We start from the raw sequence: 19,853 nt of genomic DNA, 5'->3' as shown, positions 1-19,853 counted from the left end.
CTCACATTCTGAAGTGTTTCTATCATGTGGTTGCTGGAAATTGAACTCAGGACCTCTGGAAGAACAACTTGTGCTCGTAACCTCTGAGTCATCTCTCTAGCCCTCTAAAGTGCTTATATTATATGCAAGTTAATGCCACCAGACACATATATGTACAAAATTTATCACCTAATACTACAAGACAGTAGATTAGATTATAAAATCTAAATTATCAAATACACAAATTAATGACTAGAATTTGGAAAGTTAAAGTACATATCTCAAAATTCAATATGGTTATCAGCAGTAAATAATTCACTATTTTTACTTACTAGCACAATGAGTAAGCAATCTCTATGGTAAAATTTTGACAGTATACCATTTTTGAGAGATCTTTATATAGAGCAAAATGTCTCATTATTTAAATAATAAAATTGCACGAAAATGTTAGTGCATAAAATCAGGCTTCTTCCAAATAAGAAATTCTATATAAAAATCAAAAATCTTAAAAGCTGGAACCTTTTAGCTGAAATAACTATCACTGAAGATTTATTAAATATTCACATAAAAATATTTTGGCAAAAATCAACTTTCTATTTACAATGATCAGGATAAAGAAGATAAAATTTGTAGTAAGTTACTTTTTAAATTTTTCTTATATATTATACATTATAATTTGTAGATGACCCATAACTCAGCGGGTCAGTTTAATTTTATTATGGCAGATAATTTTGCAAGCACAAAAATTTTGAAGAAAAAAATCACTACTGCTATGAAAGTTTTTATCAATTTATTTCAAATATTTAACCACATTTTAGTGATACAGTAAATTATTAACTTTAGAGTACCTCTATGAACTTAAGCTACAGAACTCAAAGGTGGGAATTTAAAAGTATCCAATTTTAATTTCTCTGTTATCAGTAGTTAAACAGTATGTTTTGTTGTTGTTGTTTTTTCCCAAGACACTCACTCCCTTTTCTCATAGCCTTCGGCTATGAAGTCCTTTGGGAAGGAAATGCTACCAAGAAGAAAAGAGAATTAAAGAACCTCCGAGAATGTCTTAACATGCCCTCACTGCTCTCTTCTTATATCGGTGCTCATGAACTGAGTTCCAGTAACTAATATAAACCACTCTGCATATAATTCTGAACACTCTAAAACGATTCTGCAAAGTAGTAGCCACTTTATTCAAGAAGGGGGGAAAAAAAGGTCTTAAGCCCAGCTATCAAGACTGAAAGATCATATGATATTCTAAATAATATATACTATACTACCATATTTACACAAACACTCTCACATATAACCTCATTTTTGTCATGTTATTATTCATCAGAAATCATGCCTAATGGAAATATTGCCACTCTGGACTTGATTTCAAAATAGCAAGAACACCAAATTTTGAATTTTTTTATTTAAAATCCATTCTTGTGAACTTCACTGCCCATTTCCTTCTTTCTGGATGTTTTAGTCTGAAAATTTAAAAATTAGAATTCCATATATGAAAACATTAAAAAATTCTCTGGGTTTGAATCATTTGTAAGGGCTAAATATATTATTGTACAGTCAAATTGGCACTTTAAGAATTGTGGAAATATTTTTATGTCATTACATATATAGACTAACCATCTTATTTGTAAAAACAAACAAAATAAAGACCAGATTTTTCAAAAGTGCATTTATTTTATAGAAATAACCGCTGTTGAGGGATCGTCAGGCAAAACATTTCTATTGAAACACACTTACCCACAGAGGAGACTCACCATGCAGAGAGCTAAGACTTGGTAGTAATAAATCTGAGATTTCAAGGTTATTATTTCAAATAATAAGCAACATAAACCCACTTTTTTTAAATTTTATATTCTATTCCACAATATGGGCTATAGTAGTTTGATGAGACTGGCCCCTGTAGACTCCAATATTTGAATACTTGGCCTCCAGCTGGAGGAATGATTTGGAAAGGACTAGAAGGCGTGGCCTTGTGAGAGGAGGTGTGTCAGCTGGGGCGTAGTGAGCCTTTCTCTGCCTCTACCTACAACTCAAGATGAAAGCTCGCAGCTGTTCTGCTGCTTTATCTTTGCTCTCCTACCATGGACACTAACCTTCTGAAGCTGTAACCCCAATTAAACACCACTTTCCACAAGCTGCCTTGGTTGCGGTGTCGCATGACAACAATTAGAACTCTAGGTCTAAGTTTAACAGACAAGTGTCCCCAAAAACTATGAAGGTAAAAATAGGTACTTTAAAAAGATTTATCCTGCTGATTCTTCAGGTTCCAGGTGCAGCAGATTGGGAAGCACAGAGCTTGAATAACTTGGTAAGTAGATCTGACCTACATGTTATATTTTAAATATATTACAGTTACTTATATGTAACATAAAAAATAATGCTTATTTTTCAGATAATTTTCTATTGTACTTTGTACTTCATAGTACTAAGGTTTTAATAAAACTTAAGGGGAAAAATCTAGTAATTATGTTTGCCCAATACGGTCTGTTTCCTCTTGTAGTCTGCATATTTCCATTAGCATAAAGGGCAATTTGTCCATATATTCCTATTTATTTCTTTTAAATCAAGGCAATTTCTATAAACTCATTTTCACTGTAGAACATGAAGAAGTACATGAAGCCTTCTAACTACTGAAACCTTACTTCTCTGCAGGCCACGGCATACCTGCTATCATGTCGTCTACGGCACTCATTTTCAGCAATACTTGCTCAATCAGGCCCACTTCTGTGCTGGTCTGTAAATTCCGAACACTTTTTCGTAGGATGGCTGTAAACATGCTCCATATTTCTGCTTGGCATGTTACATCACAGTGCTCCAAAAGCTCTGTCATGCATGTTATACTCTCAGCATCCTGGATAATAAAATTCATCTCCAGATCAAATTCCCCACCAACCAGCTGAAAGTAAACAGGAAAAATAAAAGTAAGTAGACATGACATGGGAAGTTACTTACAACATCAGCATACAGCACCAAACAATCAAGTAAAAGGAAGTCATCTTGCATAAAGCAAACTTTGATCAAAGTTTAAGAGTTACATACATAAGAAATGAAACAAGCAAAAAGAAGTCTAATTTTTACAGAGATAGAAGGAAAATAATACATTCAAATCTAGAGAAACACAAAACCTACAGCAAATAATTACAGGGTGGGAGTCGAGTCAAATTCTCTTTTTAAAAGATTAGAAGGGATACAGTATGTAATGATACACATTAAGACCAAATTCACTTTAATTTTTAATTACTGAGGCATAGGGGGAAAGATGTAATAAAAAAAAAGTAGCTTGGTTCAATTTCAACATAGAAAATGAAGAAACATAAAACTGGTGAAAGAACAACTTATAGTGTTGAAACATTAAAAGAATAATTTTTATAGAGAAATATATAAGAACTTATAATCTTCTAACTCCTAAAAATTAAAAAAGAAGAAAAGTTGATTTACTGTCAATATTATGGCTTATGAAAAAAGTTACTACTGTTCCCATCAGCATGCTACTTTAAAGAATGTTACCAGCCCCATTAAATGCACACTAATAGATGAACACATGAAGAATAAAATACTATAACTTGCTTACTCTCTGTTGATCAAATCACATAAATTATTATTGTGGTACTTAGAGTAAGAATGGTCCCCATAGGTTGCACTACTTGAAAGGATTAGGAGGTGTGGCCTTGTTGGAGGAAATATGTCACTAGGAGTGGTGGGCTCTGAGATTTCAAAAGCCCAAGCTAGGCCCCATGTTTCTTTGTTTTTTTTTTTTTGTTTGTTTTTTGTTTTTTGGGGTTTTTTTTCCTGATATCTATATATATGACTGTAAAGCTCTCAAGCGATTTCTCCAACACTATGTCTGCCTAAATACCACGGCGGTCCCTGCCATGATATTTTGTATGGAAAAACAAAAGACCCAGGATAGCCAAAACAACCTTATTCAACAAAGCAACATCTGGAGGCATCGCCATCCCTGACTTCAAGCTCTATTATACAGCTGTAGTCCTGAAACAGCTTGGTATCAGCACAAAAATAGACAGGTATGGAATTGAATTGAACACCCTGATATTAACTCATACATGTATGAACAACTGATTTTTGACAAAGAAGCTAAAGAAATATACAATGGAAAAAAGAAAGCATCTTCAACAAAGGGTGCTGGCATAACTGGATGCTGGCATGCAGAAGAATGCGGATAGAACCACGTCTATCGCCATGCACAAAACTTAAGTTCAAATGGATCAAAGACCTCAAAATAAATCCAGCCACACTGAACCTGTTAGAAGAGAAAGTGGGTGGTACCCTTGAATGAATTGGTACAGGAGACTGCTTCCTGAACATAACTCCAGTAGCACAGACACTAAGATCGACAATTAATAAATTAATAAAAGCTTCTGTAAGGCAAAGGACACAGCAAGACAAAAATGGCACTCCACAGATTGGGGAAAGATATTCACTAACCCCACATCTGACAGAGGGCTGATCTCCAAAATTTACAAAGAACTCAAGAAGCAAGTCTCCAAAACACCAAAGGATCCAATAAAAAAAATGGGGTACAGAACTAAATAGAGATTCGCAATAGAGGAGACTAAAATGGCTGAGAGACACTTGAGAAAGTGCTCAGCATCCCTATCCATCCTGGAAATGCAAATCAAAACAACTCTGAGATACCATCTCACTCCTGTCACAATGGCTAAAATCAAAAAACTCCAAGGACAGTTTATGCTGGAGAGGATGTGGAGAAAGGGGAACACTCCAACACTGCTTGTAGGAGTGCTGACTTATACAGCCACTTTGGAAATCACTTTGGAGATTCCTCAGGAAAATTGGAATCAGTCTACCACAAGACCCAGCAATTCCACTCTTAGGCATATACCCAAAAGATGCACATTCATACAACAAGATGTCTGTTCAACTATGTTCATAGCAGCATCATTTGTAATAGCCAGAACCTAGAAGCAACCTAGATGCCCCTCAACTGAAGAGTGGATAGAGAAAATGTGGTACATTTACACAATGGAGTACTATTCAATGGAAAAAAACAATAGAGTCTTGAAATTTGCAGGCAAATGGAAGGCACTAGAAGAAACCACACTGAGCGAGGTAACCCAGTCACAATAAGAGAAACATGGTATGTACTCACTCATTTGTGGATTTTAGACATGAATCAAGGGAATGCCAGCATACAATCCCACTGCCAGAGAGTCTAGGAAACATAACTGTCATCCAGCGACTGATGAAAGCAGAGGCAGGTACCCACAGACAAACACTGAACTAAACTCCTGGAATCCAGTGTCAGAGAGAACTGATGGGCAAAGGAGTTAAAACTGGGCTGGTTTAACCCACAGAAACAGCTGACCTGAACAAGAGAGAGCTCTTGAACTCCAGATTGATGGCTGTATGGAAAGCATGGGACTGACCCAGACCCCCTGAATGTGGGTGTCAGTGAGGAGGCCTAGGTAATCTATGGGGCCTTGGGTAGTATTTATCCCTGGCTTACAAATAGACTTTGAGTGCCTATGCCACAATATGGGAGGCTCTCTCAGCCAGGACTCTTGGGAGAGGGCCTAGGCCCTGTCCTGGATGAAATGACAGTTATTGGAGATCCACCATGGAGTGCCTCACCCTCCTTGGGGATCAGACTGGAGATTGGGTGGGAGACTGGGGGACCTGGTGGGGAGCAGGAGAGGGAGAGGAGGGAAGGGAGAGGGAGCTGGGATTGACATGTGAAACAAGATTGTTTCTAACCTAAATAAATAAATAAATAAAATTCATGTACAATGAAGTTTATTAACTCATGATATAAAATTCAATTTCAAATTACTTGTGCCTCTGATAAACTTTAAACTATTCTCCAGTTGCACTTCTGCATCTGAAGTAACCTTAACTATTATTTCTGATTTATTTATGAAAATTGCTGAAAAAGTGATTAAGCAATTGACTCTCAATTCAAACTTTCTGTACTCAGATTCAGTCTAAACCACTCATTAGCTATATGACCTTGGTAAAGTCACTTTCTAAACCACAGTGATTAGAGCTCTTTTCTGCTCTGAGAGCTAAATGAGCTTGACTTGGCTACAAATAAATAGCATGGAACCACTTGGCTACACGTACATAGCATGGGACCTAGGGAGATGACTCTGTCAGTGAAATGCTTGCTTGGTGGACAAACATAAGGGCTTGTGGTCAAGATTCCCTAAGGTTAAAAAAAAAAATCTGAGCATGGCAGCCCCTGTCTATAATTACAGCACTGGGAAGATACAGACAGACAATCCCTACAGCTTACTGGTCAGGCAGTCTAGCTGAATCAGTGAGCTTCAGGTTCAGTGCAAGATCTGGTCTAAAACAAAAACAAAAACAAAAAACAAGAAAAACCCACAAGGTAGAGGTCCCAGTGTGGCAGAACATTTAAACTCAGCATTCAGGTGGCAAAGGCAGGTGCATTTTCTGAGTTTGAAGCCAGCTTTGTAGACAAATTAATACACAGTGAGTTTAGGATAACCAAGGGTACATATTGAGTCCGTTAAAAAAAGAAAAGAAGAAAGTACAGATACAGTTACCCAATGTCAACATCAGGCATCTGCATCCACATACAAGTACACACACACTCATACACATACAGAAGCACATGACACAATGGCAGGAACAGTAAAGCATTAGGTTAAAATTTGTTATTAGGAGAGCTGGAAAAACCCAATTTTCCATCTAAAACATGAACTCATCTGACCCAATATAGATGAAGACCCACAAAACTGAGCCAGCTGGTCTTAAGCTTCCAGTCAACAAAGATTTGTTTTATAGATCTCAAGCATAGTAATTTAAACTTAAAACATAACTGTAGCTTTTCCACATCTACAGTTCTGACTTTATATAAAGTAAAGGCACTTTATCTAAATAAGAAATCAGAATCTGCCACTTCTGTATGACCCAAGATGTGTTTAATTCACTTGTCTTCAATCTCCATCTAAAAATATTTACGCATTTTCTTTACAGGATTGGTAGATTGTTGTTTGAATAGTAAGGTGACAGCTTTTACTTAGATGATTTAGCTGCTGATAACTCTTGGACCACTTGCTAAATAGATGGATGAGTATTTAGATAATTTGGGAAGATAGTTTCCTACAACAACCTCTTTAACACAACTATGTTAACGATCACCATATAAATTAGAAAGACTAGCTTTTTCTAGATGAAATACACTCTTCACAATATCTCTGAGACATGTCTTCATCAAGACCCATTACGCCAGGACTAGACTGTAATATCTCCCAGCTTCTTCTAGAACTATATGGATTGACTATACATCATGTAGAACCCATACACTACTATCTCTGGAATTTGTTTTCTAGACTGACAAGAACATGATTATGTTTTATGGAACTGCTTTACATCTCACATATTACCATAAGCTTTTTAAGAAGAAGCATTTCTACCTCTTTATCAACATGTATTGTACCGTAAGCACACTGCCAAGCACACATAAGTTGTTGAATGATTCAGAAAGAAAGAGAGGTCACAGAATGGGAGGATAGAAAAGGCAGACAGTAAGAAAGCAACAGGCTCTACTTTGCAGGTCAGTTCTCAAAGTCTATGTCAAGCTTTGTACTTGATGTTTCTCTTTTCTGTCAACAATGAATTACTCAAGTTCCTATATACCTTTCTTCTTAAGGCTATAGAGGTCATTACGTAAGCAAAGATATTTTACAACTCTTTATGGACCTTTTGTTGCCTTACTCTTTGTGCTGTTACTAAGGTTTCATGTGAAACAAAATGAAGGGGCATCCTCTTGTCTTAGGAAGGCATCTTAGTTTGGGTTACTACTGTAATGATACACCATAACCAAAAGCAACTTGGAGAGTTCAAAGGGGTTCATTTCACTCACAGTTCCATGTAACTGTTCATCATCAAAAGTAGTGAAGGCAGGAAGTGAAGGAGGGCAGGAATCTGGGGGAAGAGCTGATGAGGGGCTATGGAGGAGTGTTGTTGCTTATTAGCTTGCTCTCTATGGCTAGCTCACCCTGCTTTCTCACACCAAGGGTGGCCCCTTCCATAATTCCCCCTCCCCTGCACCATCAATTTAGAAAATGTCCTATAGGATTGCCTACAGCCTGATCTTATGGAGAAAGTTTCTCAATTGAGGCTCCCTCTTCTCTGATGACTCTTGCTTGTGTCAAGTTGACACAAAACTGGCCAGCATAGGAGAAACTTATGCCAAGTATATTCAGTATGTTATACACAACTGTCAGTTGTTAAAATCAAACTTAAATGCTTCCACTTTCAGTTTCTATTTTAAAGTGCAATTAGTTTGTAACACATTTCTTTGACAAAGCAACCTGGGGAGTGACCACAAACACCAAACACACACGCACACACACCCACACGCACACACACACACAGAAAGCAAAATGCTGGCAAAAGTATAAGAAGCAACTTTCAAAGACTTCTAGATTGTAGTAACAGCCAAATAAAGAAAGCACTGCTTTTGTTAACCACAGTGTGGAATATTAAATAACTTTACCTACCACCCCACCACCTCCTACCCCCTAGACTGGAAGCAGTCATAAGGACTCAGGGAATGGAGTGCCATTTCCAGAAGCAGCGGTGTTACCCTGTTCACAAAGGCCTTTGTGGACCTCCGTCAGAAAGGCCCAAAGCATCCCCTTTTGTCTCCACTGCCACAGCTTTCCAAGGCTGACAACATCTGGAGGTACAAGCACTGGCTGTAGCAGCCTAGAGCAAGAGGTAACATTTGTGACAAGAAAGAAAGAGTTCAAGAGGGAAAAGGAGACTTGTAAGGTTATGATGTCTTTTTAATGCTCCCAGGTACAGAAGGGAATTAAGCAACCATAAACATGCCCAAGGCAGTAGCACACTCAGAAAGGAAGTAGTATGGCTCAAAGCTTTGACCTCTAGGTAGTCCTTAGGCTCTACAGGATGCAGAACCAATCAATCCCCAGGACTAAGGGTTTTAATTTTCTTTTTTTTTTTCCTTCCTTCCTTCCTTCCTTCCTTCCTTCTTCTTCTTCCTTGTCCCCCCCCACCCCGTAGACTTTTACACTAACTGTCAAACAGGCCAAAGAAACAGAAACATAATTCAATGGTCACAAGAAACAGAATGAAAATCTTTTAAACCCTTAGGGGAGTCACTGTAAAAACAAAACCAAAACATAAAGATTCCCACATCAAAAAACAGGCAGGTCTCCTCTTATCAAATATTTCTACATTATATTTTTAAATAATCAATTGCCAAGGCTAAAATAACTACAAAGAAGAATTACTGTTACTAGTATGATATAAGGCCTTCCTGGGTTTAATTACCAGCAGTATAAACAGACTTAAAAGTCAAGTTTGAGCGTGGTGGCGCACGCCTTTAATCCCAGCACTCGGGAGGCAGAGGCAAGAGGATCGCTGTGAGTTCGAGGCCAGGCTGGACTGACAGCCTCCAAAACAATACAGAGAACCCCTGTCTCGTAAATACCAAAAAAAAAAAAAAAAAAAAAAAAAGAAAGTCAAGTTTGAAAAAAAAAATCTAAAGCCTAGAAATAAGTATGGTCCACCTAAAACAGAAAAGTTAACAGAGCAACCAGGAGAAAGTGCAGACCTGGCTTAGACTCACTAGATGAAGCCTGGAAATCATCTAATAAAGGAAGTCACAGACTCTAGAGGAGGGACTAAAGGAATAAAATCTCAGTGCCTGGCAGTGGTGGAGCAAATCTTAAGTCCCCGCACTTGAGAAGCAGAGGCAGGCAGATCTCTAAATTCCAGACCAGCCTGCTCTACAGGATGAGTTAAAAGACAGCCAAGACTGTTAACTCAGAGAAACTTTGTCTTAAGACAAACAAACAAAAAAGAATAAAATCTCAACAAATAGAAACCAACAATGACAAATTGTTTCAAAGGGCAAATTAATGTGAACTGAACAGAACAACACTAAAATGCAGAATAAGCAGTAGGTCTGATTTTTGCAAAGAATTTTTGGTTGTGAGCCTAGCCTTTAACAGCTGAGTCATGTCTCCAGCACGATTTTTGCAAAGTAAAACGACAATATGTGCTTTTAAAACACTCACACTCATATGTCTTCGGAGTACCTTCCCCTCATGTGAACAAGCAGAAACAAGTATATTTTCAAAGGTCAGTATTATGCCACCTGAGTTGTTAAAATTTCACCTAATTTTTTATTCCTTTTAAAAATTATCATAGAGTACTGGGTTTCATTGCAGCATTTTCATATATACCTTGTTCTTTTAGCAGAACTTTTTAAAATTAGATACTTTTTAGTAATTTCATACATAAATACAACATATGTAGATCATGTCCGTTCCCCATCCCCCGCTCGGGTCAGCTCCTCCCAGATCTCACCCAACTACTTCCCACTGCCTACTTTTTTAAACGCTCATAGAGACTAGAATAATCAGTGACATGGGCCAGGCCACTGAAGACAACTGACTCCCTCCCTCAACAGCCGTCAACTTCCAAAGGCTCTTCTATGGGGGGGGGCTTAGCAAGTCTGTGTTGGAATGTTGACTGCTTTGACTTTGTGCATAAAAACAACAATGCTGCCGGGCGTTGGTGGCGCACGCCTTTAATCCCAGCACTCGGGAGGCAGAGGCAGGAGGATCTCTATGAGTTCGAGGCCAGGCTGGACTGACAGCCTCTAAATACTCTAACCCTGTCTCGTAAAACCAAAAAAAAAAAAAAAAAAAAGAAAGAAAAGAAAAGAAAAAAACACTGCTTTGAGTTCGTGAGTGCAACAGCCCTGTCATATCCAAAAGACACTATTTCAAACTGTTCGCTCTGACCTCTGACTCTTGGAATCTCCGCTCCCCTTTCTCCATATTACCCGAGGCTTGTGGGAAACATTCTACTACTTGTCCACTTGCCTGCCCCAACAGCCTGGCCGGCCAGCATCACTCCCTCCCTAACGGACGCCTCCTTCCTACTACCTCGACAGCCACGCCGCATGAGCTCTAGTGCAATCTTAGTACTACTCAGACTCTCCCTTTCCCCTCTCATGAGCCCTTTCTAGTTCCATGACAGCACATACACACGTGCATAATGGTGTATATACACACATCTAAAATTAAAACCTAAAATCTATGAGATAAAATATGGTATCTTGATACTAGCCAATGTTACTGGAGGGGAGATAGAATCTCAGTGTGTTTTATATTTTATTTCCCTAATGCTGTAAAGGATGAAGAACCCATTTTAAAATGTGTAGTGGCCACATTTCTTTTGAAAACTGCTTTTCAGTCCGTTTTGCAGATCTGGGTGGTTGCAGATGGAAGTCTCTGTCCCACAGCCACTTAGTCCCAAATACACACAACGGGGCTAATATTAATTATAAACTGTTTGGCCTATTGCCCAGACTTCTTATTAGCTAGCTCTCTCTTAACTATTAACCCATGTCTTGTAATCTGTATATCTCCATGTGGTCTTGGCTTACTGCTGAGGCCTGGACCTCTTACATCCTCGGCGGCTACATGGTGTCTCCCTGCCTCTGCCTACCTTTCTCTATCCCTCTTTGAATTTCCTGCCTGACTAAATCCTACCTATCCATAGGCTGAAACTGCTTTATTCACCAACCAAAAGATAAACATATATTCACAGCATACAGAAAGACATCTCCCACCAGGTGGTATTTTTGTTGTTGTTGTTGTTGTTGTGTGGTTTTCTGGTTTTGTTCTATTTATTTATTGTGTGTGTGTGTACTCAATTTTGAAGTTCTTTAATGGAGTCTAGATATTAATACCTCTGTGATGTATAGTTGGTGAAGATTCTCTTTCTGCAGGCTGCCTCTTCACTCTGGAAATTGTTTCCTTTGCGCATTTCCTATAATCTCATTTGCAAAGTCTTGGTGTAATCTTTGCTACTGAAGTCCCTTTCAGAAAGGCTAGTATAGCCTATCAGTTTTAAGAAACCTTATATCAAATCCTTTAATCCACTTTGACCTGATTACTATGTAGGGTGAGAAACAGGGGAACAGTTTCAGATTTCTGTGTGGATATCCAGTTTATCAGCACCGTCTGTTGAAGAGGCTGGTTTTTTGTTTGCTTGCTTACTTGCTTGCTTTTTATATCTTTGTAAACTAAACGACTTTAGTTGTATAGTTTTATTCTGAGTTCTCTATTCCGTTAGTGTACATGTCACCTTTTATGTCAGTGCTATGCTGTTTTATCACTTAAGGCTCTGAAGTATAATCTGATCCAGCTACAGTGATAGCCCAACATTGTTCTTCCTGCCTTGGCATCACTGCTGTTTGTCTGTTTGTTTGGAGTGGGGCCTTTTGCACTTCCATGGGAATTTTAGTACTGCTTTTCTCATTCTGTGAAGAACAGCAAAGGAATCTTGAAGGAGATTGTATAGAATCTATAGACTGCTTTTGAAAACTTGACCATTTTCACAATATTAATTGTGCCAATCCATGAGAACAAAAAGTCATTCTTTTTTTTTTCTTTCTTTGGTGTCTTAGACATTTTTATGTAGAGGAATTTCACCTCTCTGGTTAGGAAGATTTTTAGTCTTTGTTGTTTGTTTATATGCTATTGTGAATAGGACATTTTTGCAAATTCTTAGTAAGTTCACTATTGGTACAAAAAATGATTTTCTAAAAATTGACTTTGTAGCCTGTTACTATGCAGAAGTAGCTCTAATCATTTCCTGGTTAGAATCTTAAGGTCCTTTAAAGTATAGGATCATAGTAGCTACAAATACAGGTAACTTGATTTATTTCTTTCCTATTTGTTTCCTTTCATATTTCTTTTCTTATTGCTCAAGCTATGATTTTGAGCTGATTTATCTGATTGATATTAAGGTAATACTGGCTTCATGATTAGTTTGTAAGACATACCTAAAGCAGATAATGGGGGTACTGCTATCTCCTGATACTATGTACAAGAAACTACATGACATTTTATGCCTTTTGGTGTTTTGAGAAAGTGGGAACATTAATGTCCCATGTTTACAGCTGTTTTGTCTTCTTCATGAATTGTTTCCTTTAAAACAAGTAGCAATATTCTCTCTTGTGATTAGTTCTGGCTTGAGTCTATCAGGTAACAAAAACAACTTTGCCACTTTGTTTTAGCTTTTGTAGGTTATGTCACAGTGGTTTCTTCATTCCCTTTTGGGGGGGGTGTTTTATACGTCTGTTCCATTAACATTTCCTTCCGTTTTTATGTTGTGTTTTTTGCACTCCTTTTGCTCGTTTGTCTCACTGTATGTGAATCTTCCTGGGGAGCTGCCTTCACTTGGATGTATGATCCTCTCTATCATGACAGGAAAGCCAACTCCAGTAACAGAATGACTTTACATTAAGTCCCAATCTTAACCCCTGCAAGAGAGGACACTTATGTACTTTATTTGTGTCCCCAAAATAAGGTTCAGAGACAGTGTCACTAGGGTACTTATTAAGATAAATATAACTGATACTTTTTAGAGACTACAAGTATTATCTTAGGTTCTTTTCCAGCTCCTATAATAAACTGTCCTGACAAAAGCAACTTTAGGGTTAAAGTGCTTATTTTGACTCACAGCTCAAGGGCCCAGTCCATTATGGCAAGAAAGACAAGCAGGAGCATAGAGCTCACACTGCAGCCACAGTCAAGAAGTAATAAGCATTAACGTTTGTGTAAAACCACTCTCCTTTCTAACAGCTTACACTGGCTGGATCTTTTCATCTCAACTTAAGATGATCTCCCACAGGCATGTGCTGAAAAACTGAGAGAAACCATCTAAACTGTATCCCTTGTCGACCTGACACACAAGCCCATCACTTCAAATTATAATCTTTCCCCTCTTGTTCCTAAAGTCTCATTTTCATATGTTCATCTCATAATCAAAACCACAATCCAACTTCAACAGGCTTCATATTCTAACGAATTGACTTTAAAACATAAAATTTCACACCTCATCTGAGACTCAAAGAAATCTCTTAATTGTAAGCTCCTGGAATATAAAAGACAAGACTTCTAACATGCAGTGGCACAAAACAAAAGACTCCCATTCCAAATGGAAGAGCCAGAGCACAAGGATCAAAGCAAGACTGAAGTCCAGCAGGGCAAGCATGAAGTCCTGCCGCTCCATGTCCAGCATCTGGAGCTCATAATATAAAACCTGGGTTTCAAAAGGCTCTGCGGCCTCACTGCTTCATTTCTGCTACATACCGCATACACATAGCCCCTTTCCTAGGGCAGCTGCACTCCAAGCCTGCTGCTTTCGTATGTATACACACATACAAAATAATTGAAGACTGAAAAAAGGGAATAACAGAAAGAGTAAGGATGCTATTAACATTAAAGACTTTTCCTTAAAACACACACTCAGATGCATCCATGTATGCATGTGTGCACGCATCTAGGGACTGAACCTAGGGCTTAAAAGCAAGACAGATAGGCATCTATCACTGAGCTATATTCCCAGCCCCAGTGTCTTCAAAATAACTAGTATCTAAATTAAAATTTTAATTCTGTCAGGGTCAAGAGCTGTATTTAAAACAGAGAGCAGAGACTCAAAAGAGTGACATTGTACCTTCAGTAACAAATGCTTTGAGGAGGAGCAGGGAGAAAGGGAAGTCAAAGTTCATGCAGCAGCAGCAGCTAAGAAATAAAGTCACTGCTGAGAATGCTTTCTCCTGTAGAGGCTTAACAAAGAGCCTAAACAAAATGGGTTTTTTTTGTTTTTCAAGACAGGGTTTCTCTGTATTGTTTTGGAGGCTGTTCTGGAGCTCTGTAGACCAGGCTGGCCTTGAACTCACAGAGATGCTGGGTTTAAAGGTGTGCTCCACCAACGCCCGGCAAGATGGGTTTTTTAAAAGATCCATTTTTATATATTAACGTTTTGCCTGCATGTATGTATATACACACTGTGTATGTGCCTGGTGCCTGCAAAAGCCAGAAGAGGGCACTGGATCTCCTAGAACTGGAGTTACAGATGGTTGTGAGATATCACGTGGGCACTGAACCCAGGATCTTCTGTTAGGGCAGCAAATGTTTTTAACTGCTGAACCATCTCTCCAGACTCACAAGCTGCTATTTTTAAAATACTCTTACTGAGTCAAAGGCTTGACAATCCCAGACATTCTTGGGAAATTCAGAGCAAGTAGTTGGACTATATTCAGAAAGCTGGGCAGCAGACTGCTAGACTGCTGTGAAGAAATGTTTGCAAGATAAAGCCATGGTCAGAAACAAAGACTGCTGAAGAACTTTGGGTCAAAGGGAGATGTACAACACTGGAAGGACAACCCAGGAGAAGGGCCAGCATTAGCAATTAAACTCCAACTTCCCTGAATGTCACCAGGATGTGACCTGACCTGTGAAAGACCACCCATTAATAGAACAAGCATCTGTGACCCAACCTCTACCTCTTACAAGACCTCCCAGAAACTAGAATAGCATTCATAACCTGCTCACTGAAGAACTGCAGAGGTAAAGCCATCACTTTAACCCAATAAATCATGAAGGACCAACCAGATCTGGGAAAGGCATCAGGAGGCAGGAAGAAACTCTGAGTCCAAGCTGCAGTCAGCAATTAAGTAAGGCTGTACCAAATTATCTATACCATCATCACACTCCCCTCTCATCTATTCTTTTTATTTAATAGTTAATGATAATTTAGTATTTTAGCAGGCCAGTTCTATCAGGTTCTTTAGAGTCACAAAACTTATGGGTGGGTGTGTGTGTGTGTGTGTGTGTGTGTGTGTGTGTGTGTGTGTGTGTGTGTAATTTATTGGAATGACTTGCAGGCTGCAGTTCAAATAATCCAACAATGGCTAGCTGTGAATAGAAAGTCCAAGAATCTAGCAGTTGCTCAGTCCTACATGGCTAGATGTCTCAGCTGGTCTTCTATATATGATGCAATCCCAAAGAAGTGGACTCCAATGCCATGAAGGAATGGATGTGCTAGCAAGGTGGGGGTAAACAGGCAAAGGACATAGCTTTCTTCTTCCCTGTCCTTATATAGGCTTCCAGCAGAAGGTGGGCCCAGACTAATGGTGTGTCTTCCTGCCGCAAAGATTCAGACTAAAAGGGGGTTCACCCACGTCAACCCAAGCTGAAACTCTCTCTCTCACAGGTGTTCATTACAGACGTAGTCAGGTTGACACCACTCGTCACCTGGTGTCCACTGTCCTCCCCCTTCTACTTACATTGCCCTCTTTAACTTTTTCTCTATCAACCCAATACTAACTATGACAGGCTTACTCTGCATTTTTTCCTTTACACTCATACCTACTGTTGTGCCCAGATTCTGAACCCTCAAAACCACCAAGAGACAAGATCCAATGCAAAAGCAAAGTGCTTTTTTTAATTTACAAGTTAACTCGGGTGCTCCGTCCATCCAACACAGCAGGTGAAGTAGGAGGGACCCCAAGTAGCAGTGGAGCAGGGTATATATTGGAGTAGAGCTAGGGAAGTGTCTGGGGAGTCCACTAGTTGCATAGCAACACCTCCAGGCTTGGGCAACCTGTCAGCTGAGCTGCAGAAAGTTTGCTATGCCTGGATGCCATCCCAGGGCAATTGCTACGCCCTGCATTCTACTATTATCAGTAAAGCACTATCAGAGCCCACCAGCTAACTTCTGATTGGTTCCTTGCCACATAGAGGTTGCTTCCTAGTGATCAAGACAAGGTCGGGCAAGGGGGAAGGGGGGGGCTCAGCACACGTTGCTGAGTCAGAGGCCTACATCTTGCTGGGTCTTTTCTGCAGCCTGTCATGGCTGACAAAGCAGCGGGCTGGGTAAGGGCCTGGACTCTTCACCTACAATAGCTGATATCTTAGTGTATATGGCGCTACCAATGTTCCTTTACTTCCTAAGGTGATTGAATTTGAGAGATAACTGGATTTGAGCATTACTGTATCTTCATGGTGGTCCTATTGCCGAATATAGTATTCCACTTTCTATAGAGCAATAAGCTAGTGTCCTGAAGACCAGTAAGACTAGTATCATAGAAAAAACAACAGCTCAATCCTTCCACAAACTACTCCCTTTTTAACATTGTAAACATTTCAACTGAAAGAATAGGTAATTTTCTTTTTAATCCTACCAACAAGCTAACCCAAGGTATGCAGGTCCCTGAGGGGGGGGAAGGAAAAAAAAAACACAAGAAACATGAAAATTCAAGTCAGTGTGATTTCTTTGAAAAGCAGAAGGGAGGGGAAGAGAAGGGAGAAGAGGGAGGGGAGGGGAGGAGAAAGAAGGAGATGGGAGGAGGGGGAAGAAGGCAAGAGAGGGAAAGAGAGGGGAGGGGAGAGAGGGATGGGAACTTTGGCAAAGGCCACCAGGGGAGGAAAAATTACTTCCAAAGGTTTTCCAATGAGGATGAATTTTAAATGAAATTCCAAAGAAACAAAAAAACAAACTGAAAAGAATGACCAAAGTATGTTCAAGGAAATTACAAGACAGAAATAATCTGTTGAATAATTCCCAAAAAAAAAAAAACCACAAAGAAATATCCATAAAGACTTTTTTTTTTCCGAAATAAAGACTTTTACACAGGATGTGAAAGTGGAATTTGATCCCTGGAAGACAGTTCAGTATTGACATACAAGCATGAGAACGTAAGTTCAGATTCCCAACATCCTTGTAAAAAAAAAGATGGGCACAGCAGCATGTGCCTTTAATAGCACACTGGAAGGCACTAGACTAGCAAATTGGCAATTTCTATCTTCAATGAGAGATATTGTCTCAAAAACCAAAGTAGAGATTAGTATGGGAATATACCCAATGTTCTCTCTCTCTCTCTCACACACACACACACAGAGCACCATGGCCTGCACTGTACTGCCCAGCACTCCTCGTAACACCACACCACACCCAAAGCATAATGTAATAAACAGAAATACTGGAAAGGGAAATCAAACCTTACTGGAAATGAAAAATTCATTCAGTCAGACCATTCAAGTGACTCAGCATGTAGAGATACTTGCAGGCAGGCCTGAATTCAATCAATAGATTCCACAAAGTAGCAGGAGAGAGCCAACTCCTGAGTACATCCTCTGATCTCCATGTGTACACTATGACACCAGGACATTTGCACTCACACATACAACGGATGAAGAGGAAAACAGTAAGTCAGCACTTGATCACAGGTAAAAAAAATTGCAACACTTAGAAAAAAAACGACAAAATAAGGTACAAGATCAGCAGGGCATTATTAAAAGATCAAATGTATTAATGACAAAGAAGGAAGAGACCTTCATACTGAAGACATAGAGAACATTTCAATAAATGTTCAATAAATGACCGAAGATCTTCAAAACTGAAATAAGAAATGGCCATCCAGATACAGGCGGCATTAGAACACCAAACAGAGAAGATCAGTCAAGTCTCCCATGTCATTATTATAGTCAGAAGCATGTACAGAACCGAGAAAGTACATGGAAAGCTGAAAGAAAAATTTCAAGTCAGGTTCATTTGAATAATAAATTTCAAAACAGAAACTTTAAAAGGCAGGAAAGCTTGGAATGATTTATTTCAAATTCAAAACTGCCCATCAAGCCACTATACTCAACAAAGTTAAGTGTTACCACTGAAGAGGAAAGAAACTCTTCCTAATAATAAGCACACTAGAGGATTTTATGACCACCAAGACAGCTCTCCAGAAGATACTTGAAAGATTCTTCAAACCAAAGAGAAGATGAACACATTCATGAGATTAAAACAAAGTATAAATCATACCAGGAAATGAAGAACAGAAAAAACAAAAATCAAAACAAGACAGGAGGAATAAATACATATATTTTAATAATAACTCTGAATATTAATGATCTAAATTCACCAATCAAAAGAAATGAACTAGCAGACTGGACAAGAAAAAACAGGAAAGGAAGAAAGGGAGACAGGGAAGAAGGGAGGGAGGGAGGCAGGGAGGGAGGCAGAGAGGGAGGGAGGGAAGAAGGGAAGCAGGGAGAGGAGAAGGGAGGGAGGAAGGGAGGGAAAAAAGAGAGGGAGGGAGGGAGGGGACAGGCCAACAAGGACCTGTCTATTTGTTGGATGAAATAAATGCACTTTACAGTCAAAGACAGAAACAATCTGAGGGCAAATGGATAGGGAAATGAGGCTAGAGAGACAGCTCCGCAGATAACAGCACCTCCTATTCTTGTAGAAGACCCAGGTTTGTTCCCCATATCCACATGGTAGCTCAAATCATCAAAAACTCCAGTTCCGAGGGATCCAATGTCTACTTCTGGCCTCTGAAGGCACCAGGCACACAAGTGATACATAAAATCTATGTAAGCAAATACTCATACACATAAAATAAAAGTTTTTGAAAAACCTTTTTAAAAGGAATGTAAAAAGGTTTATTCTAAGCAAAAAGAAACTAGCAAATTACAGAACTATCTTCCTGACAGAGGCAAACTGTCCGACAAATGCATCAGTTCAATTTCCACTTTTCTCATTTGGAATCCCCAAAATGACACAATTAATTACCCTCAATTCCTTTCTCACATCCTCACATCCAAATGTCTAACCAAGCAGATGCTCTGTACCCACAAAATATACTTACTCTGGCAGGGAAGGGACCCTCGTGAATACAGTAAGTTTCAGGGATTTCCTACATTGTCAATACTCTGACCTGTCTCATTCCCCGATTACTTAGCAAACATCAATGGTTTCTGTGTGTCCAGCCTCATCAGGTCTGAAGACACTGCCAATGGCAGATGTGATAGCAGCTGAGTCTTTTCTCTGCCCAAAACACTACAATGGCTTCCCAACTCTGCTATTAAATCTAACCCTGCACAGCAGGCCTCGTGACCTGCAGTTCCACAAGGCTCAGTTTATCTGTGTCATACTGGGTGATGCTTAGATATGCTCAGCTCATTCTTGCCTCAAGGTTTTTAGACTTGAGGTTAACTCTGCCTAATTTCCAGATGCTTCTCTCCCAGTTT

The 19,853-nt window shown here is 39.2% G+C and overlaps 1 protein-coding gene across 3 annotated transcripts in view; it reads right to left on the bottom strand.

Annotated features, from left to right (window-relative positions):
* Nbea (neurobeachin) overlaps window positions 1–19,853 on the bottom strand; it is a 485,089-nt gene that overhangs the window by 429,758 nt on the left and 35,478 nt on the right. For all 3 annotated transcript variants that reach the window (XM_040754403.1, XM_040754404.1, XM_040754405.1), the window contains exon 2: window positions 2,650–2,881. In XM_040754403.1, coding sequence (XP_040610337.1) covers window positions 2,650–2,881 — 232 coding nt within the window. The remainder of the gene's footprint in view (window positions 1–2,649; window positions 2,882–19,853) is intronic.

The sequence above is a fragment of the Mesocricetus auratus genome, unplaced genomic scaffold (assembly GCF_017639785.1).
Source record: "Mesocricetus auratus isolate SY011 unplaced genomic scaffold, BCM_Maur_2.0 Super-Scaffold_100011, whole genome shotgun sequence".
NCBI classification, from domain to species: Eukaryota; Metazoa; Chordata; class Mammalia; order Rodentia; family Cricetidae; genus Mesocricetus; species Mesocricetus auratus.
This window is presented reverse-complemented; position numbering and strand designations above follow the sequence as displayed.